General features: G+C 42.5%; 1 protein-coding gene across 17 annotated transcripts in view; it reads left to right on the top strand.

The window, feature by feature from the left end:
* KIF1B (kinesin family member 1B) overlaps positions 1-16,658 on the top strand; it is a 147,387-nt gene that overhangs the window by 104,931 nt on the left and 25,798 nt on the right. For all 17 annotated transcript variants that reach the window (XM_038376612.2, XM_038376609.2, XM_043499963.1 and 14 more), the window contains 11 exons: positions 2,522-2,640; positions 5,328-5,413; positions 5,567-5,696; positions 6,242-6,404; positions 7,169-7,259; positions 8,350-8,468; positions 9,330-9,385; positions 13,286-13,394; positions 14,357-14,423; positions 15,876-15,960; positions 16,180-16,285. In XM_038376612.2, coding sequence (XP_038232540.1) covers positions 2,522-2,640; positions 5,328-5,413; positions 5,567-5,696; positions 6,242-6,404; positions 7,169-7,259; positions 8,350-8,468; positions 9,330-9,385; positions 13,286-13,394; positions 14,357-14,423; positions 15,876-15,960; positions 16,180-16,285 — 1,131 coding nt within the window. The remainder of the gene's footprint in view (positions 1-2,521; positions 2,641-5,327; positions 5,414-5,566; positions 5,697-6,241; positions 6,405-7,168; positions 7,260-8,349; positions 8,469-9,329; positions 9,386-13,285; positions 13,395-14,356; positions 14,424-15,875; positions 15,961-16,179; positions 16,286-16,658) is intronic.

Raw genomic sequence — 16,658 nt, 5'->3', positions numbered from 1 at the left:
CTCTCTCTCTCTCTTTCGTGTGCTTTTACCCTATACTATACAGATTTCACAGGGGAGACCAGGTTTCTCAAACTGGGTGTCCTGACCCAAAAGGGAGTTGCAAGGTTATTTTTTGGGGGGGGTCACAGCAGTGCAGAAGTAAGGGTAGCAATACCTTCACAACTGGGCGGCCAGAGAGCAGCAGCTGTTGGCTGGGCGGCCAGTTCTGCAGGCAGCGCAGAAGTAAGGGTGGCAGTACCATACCATGCCACCCTTACTTCTGCATTGCTGCCTTCAGAGCTGGGTAGCCAGAGAGTGGTGGCTGCTGACTGAGGGCCCATCTCTGCAGACAGCAGCACAGAAGTAAGGGTGGCAATCCCACACCATGCCAGCCTTCTGTGCTGCTGCTGGCAGCAGCTCTGCCTTCAGAGCTGGACTTCTGGCCAACAACTGCTGCTCTCCGCTACCCAGCTCTGAAGGCAGCACCGCCACCAGCAGCAGCCCAGAAGTAAGGATAGCAGTACCACACCCTCCCTACAATAACCTTGCAAACCCCCCAACTCCTTTTTTGGTCAGGACCCCTACAGTTACAACACTGAAATTTCAGATTTAAGTAGCTGAAATCATGAAATTCATGATTTAAAAAAATCCTAAAACCATGAAATTGACCCAAACGGACCATGAATTTGGTAGGGCCCTATTTATCAGTGTTTACCTCACTTTGGAGCAGACTGAAAAGGAAGTAGATCCTAATTTTATTTATTCGTGTGCTGAGTTGTGATTGTTTTTGTTGTATATTTCTCTTCATGTCTCTTTTTTTTTTTTTGCTCTTACAGCTTTATTAATCCTTTTCTTCTGTACTGCATTTTGTCATCGCTTTATTTTAGCAGAATTATTTTAGTCTCTTTAGTTTGTAATTGACAAATGCCTACCCCCTCCTCATTTCAAAAAAACCCTTATGTTGAGGAGGTGAGGCCCAGGGAGGAATGGCCTCTTATTTTATCTAATTTGGGTTCTTGACTATGGGGCAAAAGGCACTGAGTTCACCTCTATTTTTTTCATCTGTTTTCCTGTTTCTGGTGAACACACGGTACATATGAGGGCACTGGTCAGAGGCAGCAGGGATCCATATTGCTTACCCTGTACACAGAATAATAATTGTTATAAGCTTTATTTTTGATTGTACTGGATATAAAGGCCAAGAGGAAAACTGAGTGTACGTGAAAGGAAATCCATGTGTTCAGTGCTGTAGTATAACTGTCAGCTCAACTAGAACCATCTGAATGAAACAGTCATCATGTAGATTTTTAGTTAATGAAGTATAAGGAAATTGTAGCTAGGAGTATTACTTACCCTCCCTGCATTCTTCCATTGAATTCTGAAACATCTCATAATACTGTCTTTCTCAACTCACTTAAAATCCCTTATCCTGCCTTCCTTGTTGAGAGCTATCCGTGGACTAATCTTTTAGGCTTCTCTGCATTTAGATATTTACTTTGATTGGGGGGTACTCTTTCCACACTGAAACTTGCATTTTAAGAGCCCTTTACAATTTTAAGTTGTGCTATTTAAAAGAAAAAATTTAATGAGCTTTCTAATATAACTCAAAGTATAAAACATACTTTGCTTAAAGTATAATTTGAAAGTTGTGAACAATAAATTGGTCAAACTACTAATCCAAAATAAGACGCCCCCCCCATTTGGTGTTAAAATTTTCAGTTCTAATAAGCATTGTAATATCTTCCAGTACTGGTCCAAAATGCTGCGTTCACTCTGTTGTAAGCTGCAGTGTTTTGGACTGTTGCTTTAGAATTTCAAGGTGGCTTGTTATATGGCAGTGGGCAATCTAATATATTCCAAGCTACTTATCTAAAGAAACTACTGTAGCTCCCCCAATACTAAGTATCTAATCTTCTTCTTAGAAGCCTAAAAGATGCTTTATAATTCACTGGGGAATTTTTATAGTTACTTCACATATATATATAGTGTATTATAAAATATGCATAGAGGAGAGAAAATGCTTAGTCAAAAATCTGTTTTAAATGCTTGTATATATTCAAGTTAAACATTTGTTAGATTGCTAAACAGTCTCTCCTTTTAATTTGTCATCTCTAATTATCTTTAAACTACAATCACAGGATGGAAGGTTCCTAATGATGCTTTGTATGCAGTAGAGTCTCTTGAGTTTTTAAGGTCTTTCTAACAATGCTGTTTACAACTGTATTGCATCAAAAGTCATCTTTCATAAGCCAACATCTTAAATGTCTCCTCTATATACTTTATAACTCACTAATGTAGGCCTGTTGGCTCCAGCCAGCTCTGGTTTAAAGTGTGTCTGTGTTTTCACACAATTTAGCTTGAAAATACTGCAGGAGCTCTTTAAGGGCAGTGTGAAAATAGCAGTACATAGTAAAAGATAATGTGTTACAGCAGAACTGCAGACACTAGGCTGTATAAAGGCATTTGTGTCCCGTCAGCCAATCAAATACAAAGTTCTCTCTGCAAGTGGTGGTCTCATGTTGTTTTTCACTCCTATTACCAGGGCATTCGTATACCTGAGCAATCTACTATACCCAGTGCCCCTTATCCACAGAGTGGCAGTTGTCAGTGAGAAGGGGGAGGTTCGAGGATTTCTGCGTGTGGCAGTGCAAGCAATAGCAGGTAAAAGTGTGGGAGTGCTCTTTGGGTGGCTTTTGAACAGCTGTATTTTAAAAATAAAATAAAATTAAAAAATGGGCGAACGGGGCAGGGGCGCTGGCTTCAAAATGTTTGCTTTTTTGCTGCATTTGGTTCTAGACCAGCTTTAAGATCTGGTACTTGTAAGCCTCCCAGGACACTTACTCTGTCACATTAGAAAGACGGGGTTGTATTCTTTCCAGTGATATAAAGCTTTTGGCCAAAGCTGACTAGCAAATTTGACCAATTAATGTGTAGAAAATGTATCCTCTCTTTTAGAGGTTTTGAAATATTCACTGTCTACCACTCTGAGATTTGTATGTGGTAACTAAGACAACCTGAGGTGTAGAGACTGGGGATGGAGGAGAGGAAAGATTGTATGGATATATATTTCAAAACACTTTTTTAAAAAATGTCTTTCCTCTACAGTATGGCATAAACATAATAAGTGATGGTGCATGTGACTGCGTGTGAGAGTATAAAGGCTTGAATGGCACTATTTTTGGATGACCTGCAGAACTAGCTTGTGGCTCTTATGTCTTGAGTCTCATGTGCTTGTCCCAAATAAACACCCATGAAACCTTTACTTCATTACGTACCATATATTCATCCTGATTTCAGTCTTTCCCGTCTTTATAAATCACGTACAAAGTGCTCTACCATCTTTATATTATATTCTCCTCTCTATGGATAAAGGCACCTCTAGAGATTGGGGAAGGAGTAGAGTTAGCATTAATTCCTCAGTTACTAATAGGCCAGATCAGTGTCCCTCAGCATCCAAAGAAAAGAATAAACCTTTGTCTTTGTATAGTGGCTGAGGGTCTTTTGTTTCTCCCTCCTCTAGGGTGGTTTCCCTTACCCTTATAGCAGGTATTGTAGAGAACTACATGCTAGCCTCACCCTCTTCAGTTTTGCATGGGACAATGTTGGTTTGACTAGTTGGGGCTGCTGGGTAAGGACAAAAAAATTCCTATTTCTTTTCAGGGAAAACTTGATTTAAAGGGGGAGGAGGGGTGGAATATCTAGCTAAGATGACCCTTCTCTTTGCTGATTTTGAGAAAGAGGAAGAGGTAATAAATTTCCTTTGACTAGGTCTTTGATCTGCCAACCAGTTGGTGGCATTTTGTCCTTTTTTCCCCACACTGAAATGAACTAGTCAAGGTTTATCCCTGATATTTGATCGTGCACCATTCATCCTGGTGAGAGCTCAGATACTTCTTGTAATTTATCTGCTCTTTCTAGCAATGGCTAACTTCCAACCATTGTCTCTTGTATTGGAAGACAACCCTACCGGTCTTATTCTCCATGGGAACATGTAATGAAGTCTCAGACACGGAGTCTGTGGGATTCACTCTGGCTGAAGCTCAAATGGCAGATGAAACATTTTAATACACTCAAAAGTTTTACTTCTAGCCTGGTTTGCTTTCCTTGTCATTGACACTTTAATACCTACAGTCAAATGGATGATACGAAAGAGCAAACCATGGCTATTACAAATTGATTTTGCAACATCTCTTTGAAATATGTCATGGCTTTATTTAGTCCAAGTGATATTTCAAGATGGCATTTTTAATTTTGTGATCACTTCTGTAAGTATGTGTCTCCTATTAGAAAATATCTCACCCCTATCTGGGCACCCCCTCCTCTCTTATTGTCAGTCTCAGCAGAGACTGGGCTGAATGGGCCATAGAGACCAAAGTAGTCTCTTGCTTTGAGAGTCTCTCTGGATCAATATGGCACATGGAAGCTGTGCCATTGTGGGTGCTCACTCTGAGGTAGAGGATTTTAGTTTTCAGGACTGTAAATCTGGCTGTTTGTTCTTTCTTGAAAGACCATCATCCCTGATGGTCCGAGGGATTGCTGACTAATCTGGCAATGTTCATAATTACTAAACTCTCTGTAAAAAACCTTGGATTGCTTTTTATCCCTTTCTGTAAAGCTGCTTATTGCACTGGGTGTCTTGTCATGGTCAAACTGTCATTAATATACACCTTGTGTCATGGCAGGAAAGGGTTATAAAGCTATTACCCCAGTGAACTGGGCGTGACTATCTAGATGAATAAGGTAAAGAAATTAAAATGGCTGTAAACTACCTTCATTATCGATATATTCTTCACTATGTAGCAAGAATCCCCTATAGATAAGGATCTTGAGGTGTGACAAGGTCAGTGGTTGCATTGGAACTAGTGTGGGGACAGGAATTGAAAATCTGTTCTCTGCTAATCAAGCCATGGATCCTTCCTGTTTAGGGTTATATTTAATGTTTCACATGTTTCCAGTTGGAAAAATCTCTACGATATTCTCATCTCTGATTGTTGGTCTTTTCACTCATCATGTTGTACACTTTTGCCCATTCATTTTGGATGTAACCTATTTAGAAACCAAGCAATTAAACAGTAAATATGGAAATAAATTTTTAACCCAGGAATTATCAAACTCCAGCATATTAACTTTGAATCTTCTGAGTATCACTAACCTGTTTTGCTGGTCTTTTCCATTCCCTTCCCAAAAGCCAGTGCTAGGTAGTTCTTTACTGTATTTTATCTAGCAACTTGTTCCAGTGTAAATGACGCAAGTGATGGGGTATCCACCACTTGGGAGACTAGTATCCCATCGAGTCATTCTTGCCATTGGAATTTGTTTCCAATATTATATTTTCTTTGCCTTTCTAGCTGATGAAGAAGCCCCAGATTATGGATCTGGCATTCGGCAATCTGGCACAGCTAAAATTTCTTTTGATGATGAATACTTTAATAAGGTAAGAAACGTTAATTGGTTTGGAGAGATTTGTGAAGGGAGGGGAACAATGTCTTGTTCTAGATACAAATCAATTAGGGTGGGTTAAAAAGTACAAGGGGCAAATTGGAAGCTGCAGGGCTCTCATCTGCAGCCCCTGTCTTGTGTTCCTCAGAGTGACTTTTCTTCGGTTGCCATGACTCGTTCTGGATTGTCACTAGAAGAGCTGAGAATTGTGGAAGGGCAAGGTCAGAGTTCAGAGGTCATCACTCCTCCGGAAGAAGTTAACAGAATGAATGACCTGGGTAGGTGGGCACTGCTTCTGGGACTTGAAGGGACAAATTTGGGGCTGTTCTGATTCTTTATGAAAAGGGGCTCTGGGCCTTATTCGGAAGTGTGCTACAGGTGAAGGAATGTTGTCCTTAGAGTGCCAGGGTACATAATGGTGACTGCACTTCGCTGAGATCACTGTGTCTTGTCTACACCAGGATTTTTTTTATAATTTAATTTTTCAAGTGCAGCTTGTTAGGTGGTAGCCTTGGTGATGACTGTAGTGTAGACAAGGTTCAGAAGAACCCAGGCACTTTTACCACTGTCACCTAACTCTGCTCTGAGTTGTTAGACACTTTGGAACAACACTTGAGCCTTGACTACCCTACCATTTTTATCAGTGCTACCACTAGTGAAGCTGCATGTATTGTGAATTAAAGCTTTGAAAAATGCTTTTGTAGATAAACTACCGGAGATCAAGTGTTCGGGGGTGGGGGATTAAATCCCTCCTTTGCTGGGTCAAGTATCTGCAGATATAGTAAATCTGAATATTTCATGGAGGTCTTTGTGTCTCTTTAAGGCCTGAAGTCAGGCACTTTGTTGGATGGGAAGATGGTGATGGAAGGGTTTACTGAGGAGGCTGGCGACCACCTGAAACTGGGTAGTGTGTTCATCTTCCGTGTGACAGTGCTGCAGGCCAGTGGCATCCTCCCAGAATATGCAGATATCTTCTGTCAGTTCAAGTAAGAATCTCTCCTTGGTAGTACAGGGTGGGGAAGACTTCTGCAGTGAAGAGGAGTAACTGATGCTAGATACTGGGAAAATGGAGATAAAACTGGAGTGATTTTTAGGAGTCAGTATGGCAGTGTCCTGTGGGACAGGAGTCAGAAATCTGTGTAGCCATCAGATCTTGTGCCCTGACCAAACATCTGCTTTGTGTTAACGTGGCATCATGGAGTAAAGCTTTGTAGAAAGGGAATAAGAATCAACTTTTAAAAGCCACACATCCAATGCCTCTTGTCCTAGGCATCCCAAGGTCTTTTGTAGAAGAGTCTTTGAGGTCCTCTAATGAAAAGTGCTATAGAAGTCTAAAGTCCTAATACCCAGTAAATTGGTTTATATTTATTACATTTATAAGGTCCAAATCAATGGGCATTTAAACACCCGATAATGATACCTATGTATAACTTTAAAATTAAAACCATCCCATGCATACACCCAGCGTGAATCAAATGGTCTGGAATTAGGGCAAATTCAGCCGCTCTCAAATGAGAGCTCTGTCCCCATTTAGATTCCAAAGGATAAGGATGAGAAGAGGAGTTACCAAACATACAAACCAATAAAACGGTAGAGGGAGCGCCAAAGTTTTTTAGAATAAACCGGCCTAAATAAGATTGGTCAAGGCCTAAAAGGTAGCCAGCAGAGCAGAGATATGCAGGTTTCTCTAAGAGGTGGAGCTCATAGCTGAGCAGTTTTCACTAATTTGATCTGTTTTGGTTTCTTTTAGTTTTTTACATCGACACGATGAAGCTTTCTCTACTGAACCTCTCAAAAACAATGGCCGGGGGAGTCCTCTTGGGTTTTACCATGTTCAGAATGTAAGTGAAGCTTGGTGATCCTGTATGAAGCGTGAGTGAGTGTCCATAATACAGTGCTATTTAGGTTGATTTCAGTGCTGGGGAATGCTTGTAGCCTTCCTGTCAGCCTCCTCAGTGAGACATGTGCAGGAAAGGGGTGGGGGATACAGATGAATAAACAGAGGGGGAGTGATCAAATGAGTGATATAATCCTTTGTGTAGAGCATAATGCCTATTAGTAAATTACAGAGCATTTAAGGAAGTGTGTGTAGAGGCTATATGAATCTTTTCCCTTCCCTTAGTTCTGAATTCCTTGTGTTTCCATTTCACCCATCAGAATATTGGGAAGTGCAATAAAAACCTCTCTAGAGGTGCAGAGCACCGACCGGCAGCTCCCTGGTCCCAGCTCACCTCTGCTCCGCCTCTGAACACGCCGCCCCGCTCTGCTTCTCCGCCCCCCCTCCCCAGCTCACCTCCGCCTCCCTGGGCCTGAGCAGGAAGCCGCCACTTCCTTCTCAGCCAGCCCCGGCTTCCTGCGTGAACAGCTGATTCGCGGGAAGCCGGGCGGAGAAGCAGAGCGGGGCGGTGTGTTCAGAGGCGGAGCAGAGGTGAGCTGGGACCAGGGAGCTGCCGGTCGGTGCTCTGCACCCACTGAATTTTCCCCTTGGGTGCTCCAGGGCTGGAGCACCCGTGGAGTCAGCATCTAAGGCGCCACTTTTGGCTGGTTAAATTTAGAAGCCCTTTTAGAACTGGTTGTCCCTCTCAGAACAACCAGTTCTAAAAGGGCTTCTAAATTTAACAACCGGTTCTAGTGAACCGGCTCCAGCTCACCACTGAGTATGTCTCCCTTTGCTGGGATTGGCTCTAGTCAAGCTATCAGCCACGGGATAAGAAATGTTTGAGTAGCAGCCAAGTTAGTCTGTATTTGCAAAAAGAAAAGGAGGACTTGTGGCACCTTAGAGGCTAACAAATGAAAGCATAAGCTTTCATGAGCTACAGCTCACTTCATTGGATGCATTCAGATGTAGAACCCTGGACTCTAATCTTGGCAGATATAAGGTTTTCATTTGATCTCTGCCCTGACTCTTTCTTTCCTTTCCTTTTTTGCTAGATTGCTGTGGAAGTGACAGAATCTTTTGTGGAGTACATCAAAACTAAGCCTATTGTGTTTGAAGTCTTTGGGCACTACCAGCAGCACCCTCTCCATCTGCAGGGACAGGATCTCAACAGGTATTGACTAGTTCAGAAGTACAAGTGTCCTTCCCCTCATACTTCTCAGCAGAAGGAAAAAATCTTGAATGGGAAGTAGACACCACATACCCCATCCCTTTGCTTCCTGAATTCCATGCCTCACATGGAAGTCTTGCTACTTAGCATTCGTCCCAAGTGTGCCCTAAGCAGATTCTAATATTAGACAAGTGACAGCCCCCCTCACCCATATAATGGGTACCACGTAGGTGATAAGAATACATATTTAAAGCCAAAAGAACCCTGTACAAAATGAAACTTGCTTCAAACTTCTCATGACTTCCAGAAGCACAGCAGCCAAGGCTGCTGAGCACCTTAAATGTTCTGAGTCAGGGAAAGGTTTCCTAGTCTTCTTGCTCTTTGGTGTGAGGGGAGAGGATGATGCATGGATTCCTGGGTTTGGCTTGGATTGGTGGAGACAGTAGCTGCAAAGAGGAACCACATGTGGGTGTTAAAAGGAAGAACCAGCAGAGGTTTGTATCCTTGTATAAAGTCATTTTCAGGAAATGCATCTCTCTTCCTGTTTTCCCTTAAGCAGAGACTAGGGAAAGGGCAGTTGAAAATATTAAAAGGTAATCCATCTTTGCTTAAAGCTGTGCAAAATTGATCTGGAATGGAAAAAGGGGTACGTGTGTGTTGGAGCAGGGCAACGAGTCCTGGGTTATGTATGTTCCAGACATGTCCCGTGTGAGATTGGGCACATCTGTACTTGTTACCTTCTTTGTAGAATGGAGGTTGTATGTATCTGCCTCATAGGGTTGTGAGGCTCACTGTTTTTTTGTAGAGTGTTCAGAGATCCCTGGGTGGGAAACACCAAAAGTAACTGCTCCCCTTTCTCTGCAGCCCTCCTCAGCCATCCCGACGATTCTTTCCACCTCCCATGCCTCTCTCAAAGCCAGGTGAGAACAAACATGTTCTATGTAGGTGTCTGTAAACTTATCACATAGAACTAGGGTGTGAAATACTCGGAACCGCAATCATTTTGAAATTGAGAAATAAAATGAATAAGCAGTGCAAAGGGCATTGGAACATCCTCGCTGGCTGTGTTCCTTCCCAGGTGTTCAACCTCATCTCAAAGCAAAAGTAAAGGAGTACTTGTGGCACCTTAGAGACTAACAAATTTATTAGAGCATAAGCTTTCGTGAGCTACAGCTCACTTCATCGGTTTCTCAGGGCAGTTGGGGGGAGAGTTGCATCTATGAATCATTCTGCTCTGCTTTTTCTAATGTTGCTTGCACTTTCATGCACTAAGCCAACCTTGCTGAAATGATCCCTCAATTTTCTTTAATTTAACTGTGCATGTTGAACTTTTTTTTTCTTTTTTTTCCCCTGTCCTTTTATCTCCTTTCCCTTGTTCCCATCACCTGCTTATCTCCACCACTCCCATTTTTGTTCTCCATTCCCTTTTCAGACCATGAGAGAAAAATTGAGTTGATTAGGTATCTCATGTCTGGCTATGTAAATGTGCATGTGCTGAACACACTGTCTGAGCACGCCAATGTGCTTGCGTCCTCTGCTGTGGCTGCATTCCAGGATGGGGCTGACCAGCTGCCACCTTTTCTTTTTCTGCCTGTTCCCAGCTGCCAAAGGGAGTGGGTTCCCAAAAGAGATGGTTAGTAGTCAAATTCGATCTACGGTAGATGTAGAAATAACTCCTAATCTTGACCCCAAAGCAGTTTGTCCACACCTTTACCCTGTGGTGTGCTGAGTACCAGAAACTACCTTGGGTTCTGTGCTCGTTGTGGAGTGATGAAGCTTCTAGAATAAGCAACATCTAGTGTCTAGAGTGGAGTATGGGGAATCTGAATTTGTATGCCACTCCCAGCTCTGCCACTGATTTATTGTGACTTTGTCATCTAACTTTGCTTAGTCTCAGTTGTCCCATCTGTAAAATAGAAATATTTACCCCTTGCCCTTTGTAAAGTGCTTTGAGATCATTGATGCAAGGTGCAAAGTATTATGTAGTAAGTTATAAAATTGAGGGGTAGAGAGCATTTTCTTTCGAGGTTCTGTAAAAATTCTCCTTCCTGCTTACCATTATCTAGCTTCATTTCCCCCCGTACCTAAAAGCCAGCTGTTTGGGTTGGAGTAGACCCAATCTTTATCTTGCTGACCCAGCCAATGAATATTTTTAGAACAGGCCTGCACATAAATTTTCAAACCCGACTTAGTGTGTTGGGTTTTCTTTTCTGGTGCAGCTGAATTCTTCTGCTTGGTTCAGACTTCAGTGGTTTGTGTCCCTGACCTTCCTCCTGACTAGCATCAACAGCTCTGAGTCCAGCTGTCATAAGCTCATGGATGCTATGAGCACAGCTGCAGCTGTTTGTTTTGGTGGTATGGTGGGGGTGTAAGAAGGTGATGTCAGTTACTTAAGGTATGAATGAGAGAGGGCAAGTGAAGTCACTGGAGCTCACTACCTAGCATGACAGTCTTGGCCTGCTGTGTACCTCTTTCATTCTTGTAGTAAAGTCTGTCTGCACCTTTGTGTTAACTATTCACAGTTATCTGAACAAGGAGTAGACAGAACACAAATCTCAAGTGAAAGAGATTACCTATCTTGCGTGCATACACAGGCACCTCAACTGACTAAGTGCCAGCTGTAAAGCTGGATTTTTGTCTCTTATCAGTGGGTTGTAATTGAGATATTATGAAAATGAAGAGAGGCTGAGGCAGGAATGGGAGAACCTAAAGAACACTAAATTAAGGTTTATCTTCAATAAATGGCGGGATGGGGACTTGAGAGGCTACAGAAAACATTGACTGTATTAATTAAAACAACTAAATAAACATTAAAACCAAGGGAATGGGGAGAAAGTTGCAAAGTTGAACACACTCCTGTATTTAGGGTGCAGTGGAACAGAACCCTCATAAGTACCTTGTCTGCTCCCAAGAACAGAGTAGGGAGGCAAAGTGGAGGTAGTGGAAAAGGTAGAAAAAAATTCTGTAAACGTAGGGCTTGTCTACATAGCCCTGCAATTCAAACTACAGCCAGGTGAATTACAGGGGTGCACTAGTGTGCTGCACTGTAGCTCACCCATGGGGATCTATGGGTGCAAAATAAAAGGTATCTAGGTGGCGTTAACCAAGGCCTAGTCTACACTAAAAAGTTCAATCGGCCCAGCAGTGTCGCTCAGAGATGTGAAAAATCCACACTCCGGAATGACGTAGTAAGCCAATCTAACCCCTGGTATAGACAGCACTAGGTTGATGAAAGAATTCTGTTGACATAGCTACTTCCTCTCAGGGAGAAGGATTACCTATGTTGATGGGAGAACTCTTTCCACCAGCATAGGTAGCATTTACACTGAAGTGCTGCAGCTGTAGTGTTGCCAGTGTAAACAAGCCCTTAATCCTGTTTTTAAATAGGACTAAATTAATTCAAATGAGGTACCTTTTAATTCCACAGTATCTACATGGGATAGTTAGAGCACAGCACACTAGTGTGCACTGCAGTTTGCACTCCTGTAGTTTGAACTACAGGGCTGTGTAGACATGGCCTCAAAGAGGGGAAGACTGGAGTATTGCTAGAACCTGTCCATTTCCTGTGATTACCAGTTACTAGAAGCACTATTTGTCCATTCGGTATTTGAGGAGTTAAGGTATCCCTGTAAAGCTAGTGAGTCTTGAAGCACTAATTTACCAGTAATACTGAAATATAGGAAGCCAAGGCTTCCAGGACTTTTGCTCTGGGTTAACTCCTGTTAAATTCCCTTAGGTGCACATGCCCATCCTGTATGTTAGCGATCCCAGCTGAATGTACTACTGTGTGCAGTAAAGTGAAGTCACTAACAGCAAGAATCATCTAAAATACCTACAGGTCCTGTAGAAAGTGCATCAACCTTAAATTTCTGCAGGAATCCTTGGGATCTTGACTTGCTCCTTTCATTCAGAGACTCAGAACTGTGATGCAGGAATATGTATGAACAGACCTAGACTCCCCTGAATTCCACACATGCATGTTGGAACTCTTTAAAAACTGGTCTCAATATAGGTCAGAAAGGACCTACGTGTTGGGATGTCGTTTTGACAACACTCTGAAGCATCTGACTTCCCTGCCATATTTGAATGATTCTAAACTATGCTTTAGGTTAGCCTGTTCCAAAAATGGATCTTTGAGGTGGCTTAGGATTCTCCCATGTATGAATCTATAGAGGTTGCCTATTTTCACAAGACTCTCCTAGTTAGAGTTCATTTCTTTCTTTGTAACCTGTCAAGTGCCAACATTTTGCCAAGCAGTAGTTTGGGGGAAAGTGCCATAAATGCCCACCTTTCCTTCATGGTGCGAATGACCTAATGGGATCAGGTTTGTTTGAGCTTCTACAGTTTATGTAAAACATGTCCCTTACTGCACTAGGAAATGACCACCTGTCTTGCAGGGTCTGGTGCAGTATTTGAGCAGTATAGGGGTGGTGGAAGGATTAGACTTTCTTGTATTTACATGTAGGGGATTTAGTAATCTTTTCTCAGTTTTTGCAGGAGTAGTGAAATCCCTCAAACAAATAGTGCTTCATAATTGCCAGTCAGTCTCCTAACTGCTTGTAAAGTCACTTGGATTGGGGGAGCACTGTGGGTTTAAAACTAGACTCCTTGGTTCCATAAACAAACCTGTGACTGAAGTTTTCTTCCTGCTTTTTTGACTGCAGGTGTCTTTGCTATATTACCTGCACATACATAAGTAGAAATATTACACTGCTTTGATGTGATAAGAAGCACTGAAATTACATTGTGGAACTCAAGTACTGTAATAGCATTACCTGTGTGTGTGCAGTTTTTGTGAATAATTTTTGTATTCTTTTAAGTGCCAGCCACAAAGCTAAACACTATGAGCAAAACTAACCTGGGCCAGAGCATGAGCAAATACGACCTCCTTGTCTGGTTTGAGATCAGCGAGCTGGAGCCAACAGGAGAGTGAGTTCAACTTTTATCTCTCTTTTGTATAAAGAGGGAAAATGGCTAGTGGGAGTGAATCCCTTCATCTTTAGGTCTTTGATTTAGATCAGCCCAGATTTATAACATTTGGCTATTCCCATCTGTAAGATGCCTGGTTCTGTATGGAATAAAGTGGTCCCAATCCAGTTCCCAGTGAATAGATATCAGTGACACAACTGGCATTAGTTGGCCCCATTGTTCGCAGTCTAATCAGAGTGGCCAAAGATGGAAGAAGTATGGAGAGTGACCTTCTTTCTCACTCCTAGATGTGATCCCTTCAGGTCAGTGGCTGGGTACGCTGGCAGAGCAGTGCACAGGGGAAGCTTGTGCAGCTACAGATCATGTGATGCCTGGTCTCTTATTAACTAAAGAGTTCTGTCTCCAGAGGTCAGTCCAATAAGAACTGCCATACCAGGTCCATTTAGCCTACTATCCTGTCTTCCGAAAGTGGCCAGTGCCAGGTGCCCCAGAGGGAATGAACAGAACAGGTCATAATCAAATAATCCATCCCCTGTCACCCATTCCTAGCCCCTAGCAAACAGAGGCTAGGGATACCATCCCTGCCCATCCTGGTTAATAGCCATTGATGGACCTATCTTCCATGAACTTACCTAGTTCTTTTTTGAACCTGTTATAACAAGAACTATATTGAGTTTAACCCTGCAACATAGAGGGAGTTCCCCGACAGACCTTTGGGAACTACATTATAGGGTCATTCTGCAGTTTTACAAAGGAATGTTAATATGTGACGTGATACTTAATGATGATCTAAAGTCCAATAGAGAGGCTGATTTTGGAGTCAGTGGAAGCAGCCTTATTTTTATTAGGATATTCTACAGAAGAATGTGTTGGTGGTAGAGCAAAGCAGCAGCATTATCTAGTGTCCTGCTCTGTTAAACACACCATCTCTAACCCAGGATGTTCATTTTTGTTTCACACAGATACATCCCTGCTATTGTTGACCACACTGGAGGCCTACCCTGCCAAGGAACGTTCTTGCTTCACCAGGTACTAGCAGAGGCTAGAAGGAGGCAGCTAAAATACTTTTTGTATGTAGCGGGCAGACGTCTCATGTACTGAATTTCACATCCATTTTATCTTCTAGTTCTGTCTTACCACATACCTGTCTGTCTCTCTTACTATAGCTCTTGGGTCAGTCATCTTTCTGTCTGTACCCTTATCTTCCAAGCTTGAGTCTTTGTTGGTAGGAAGTTTGGCGTCTAAATTCTGCTCTTTCAAGTGTTTAGTCATATATATATATTCCACTCCTAGTACTCATTCAAGATTGGAATCTTTTGACCAGCAGTGCCTTCTGGGGCTACACGTGCACCTTTAATGTCCTCATGCTCCTGTATCTAGGCATAGAGTGGTGCAGGCTCGGACACCACTTAGTTCCTTTTCACCGCCTCTGGCTGTGAGGTTGAGCTCAGCAGTGTTTGCATCTTGATGCGCTCTTCCAGAGACAACTTGAAGATATTTGTGTATATTAGTGTGTTAGTGATGGCTTACTTAGCATGGTTTCCCCTTAGCATGCTTGGGATGTTTACCTACCTTATTTGATTTTCTTTTGTTGTGAAGTTCTTCCTGGTACTGGGGCTTTAAGTATTGTCCCTCCTTTGAGGCTGTAATACCCATTAATGCTAGGCACACCAGATGCCATTTTTGTCTCCCCAACAAATGCTGTACATATAAATCCTTTTCTAAAAGGAGTTGGAAGGTGAAAGGCATGCCTTAACCTTTCTTTGTTAGGCTGTTCCATGCAACCTGCTTCTGATTTGGACAGGGAGCCCCCTTAGACTAGTTCCATTTCAGTTCAGAAGTGCCCCTGTAAATTCTAAATCCACTGTCTCCCAGGCTCCATCTTCAGAAACTGTCTCGGGGTGGACTCGTATCGGACCAAAAAAATAGATCTTTGGAGAAAAGGGAGTATCTCCTTTGGGGCAGGTCCCCATTGGGAATACCCAGTAAAAAAAGGTCCACTCCCACTTTAAGGAGATTCCATGGCTCAAGATGGGTACCACTGGAGCTCTGAGGTTGCACAGTTCTGGAACTCTAGCACCATCTCAAGAATAAGCATACGAAGTGGTCATGTGCACACATCTGATTATTTCCTAGGGTTTGTGAGACCTACTCTTATATACCCTCAAGGTACATGTACCTTCCCTGGAAGTTTAGAGACAGACAGTTCTAGGAGTATTTTGGATGAAATAAACATCCCCTTGTGGTATGTGAAGGGAACAAGATGAGTTCTGCTCTGTAATATGAAAGGATTCTTCCTGTATTAGGTTATATTCAGGGCCCAGAAGGACATGGAAGTTTGTTTCCCATTATGAGCCTGCTGACAGGTGACATTTACATTTTCATGTCTCAGCCATGGTTTCCCTATGGAAATGACTTAATGGAGCGATTTATTTAATAATTGAAAAAAAAGTCTAAGCTGCGCCTTTTTAACTCCACCAGGGAATCCAGCGTAGGATCACAGTCACCATTATCCATGAGAGAGGCAGTGAATTGCACTGGAAAGATGTGCGAGAACTGGTTGTTGGTGAGTATCTCCCTTCCATCATCATCATGAATTACTGAATAGAGGTGGGGTAGTGTCACCTATTGAGGGGGATTCAAAGGGAAAAGTTCTTGGTTTGAGACTGCCTGTTAGAGCTACAGGTCTTAAACCTCCAGTATAAAATGCCATTTGGCAATGAGAATTCCTTCTGAGAGCCTTTCAGGTTAGGTTTAATTGGTACTGAAATTCATTTATCTTCAGGACGAATCAGAAACAAAGCTGAGGTAGATGAAGTTGCTGTGGATGCCATTCTGTCTTTGAATATAATCTCTGCGAAGTACCTGAAGTCTTCTCACAGCTCCAACAGGTAGGCAGACGTAAAGTGCTTTTGGTGCTATTTACATGACTTCTCTCCATTGATAAGCACCATGAAAGGAGGAAGAAAGAATGGTTTGAAAGGAGGATCAGCATTTCACCCGGGAGTTGAAAAATTGAAATTTAAAATACAAGGACAATCCCATGGGTGAATCAGGCAGCCATGCACATCCCTGCATTACAGTGGGAACAAGCATACGGTGATCTAACAAAGCCTGTTGTGTTAAAACATTACTCCTGCTCTGATAAACTCTTAGTCTGTGCTTTTCAGTGCCACCGGTGAGTCACGGGGGTGAGGGGCGGGGAGGTGAAGTGCACTTATGCAGATGTCACAAATGGCTCTTCTAATGTATTTATGTATTGTG

The sequence above is a fragment of the Dermochelys coriacea genome, chromosome 18, assembly GCF_009764565.3.
Source record: "Dermochelys coriacea isolate rDerCor1 chromosome 18, rDerCor1.pri.v4, whole genome shotgun sequence".
Classification (NCBI taxonomy): domain Eukaryota; kingdom Metazoa; phylum Chordata; order Testudines; family Dermochelyidae; genus Dermochelys; species Dermochelys coriacea.
This window is presented reverse-complemented; position numbering and strand designations above follow the sequence as displayed.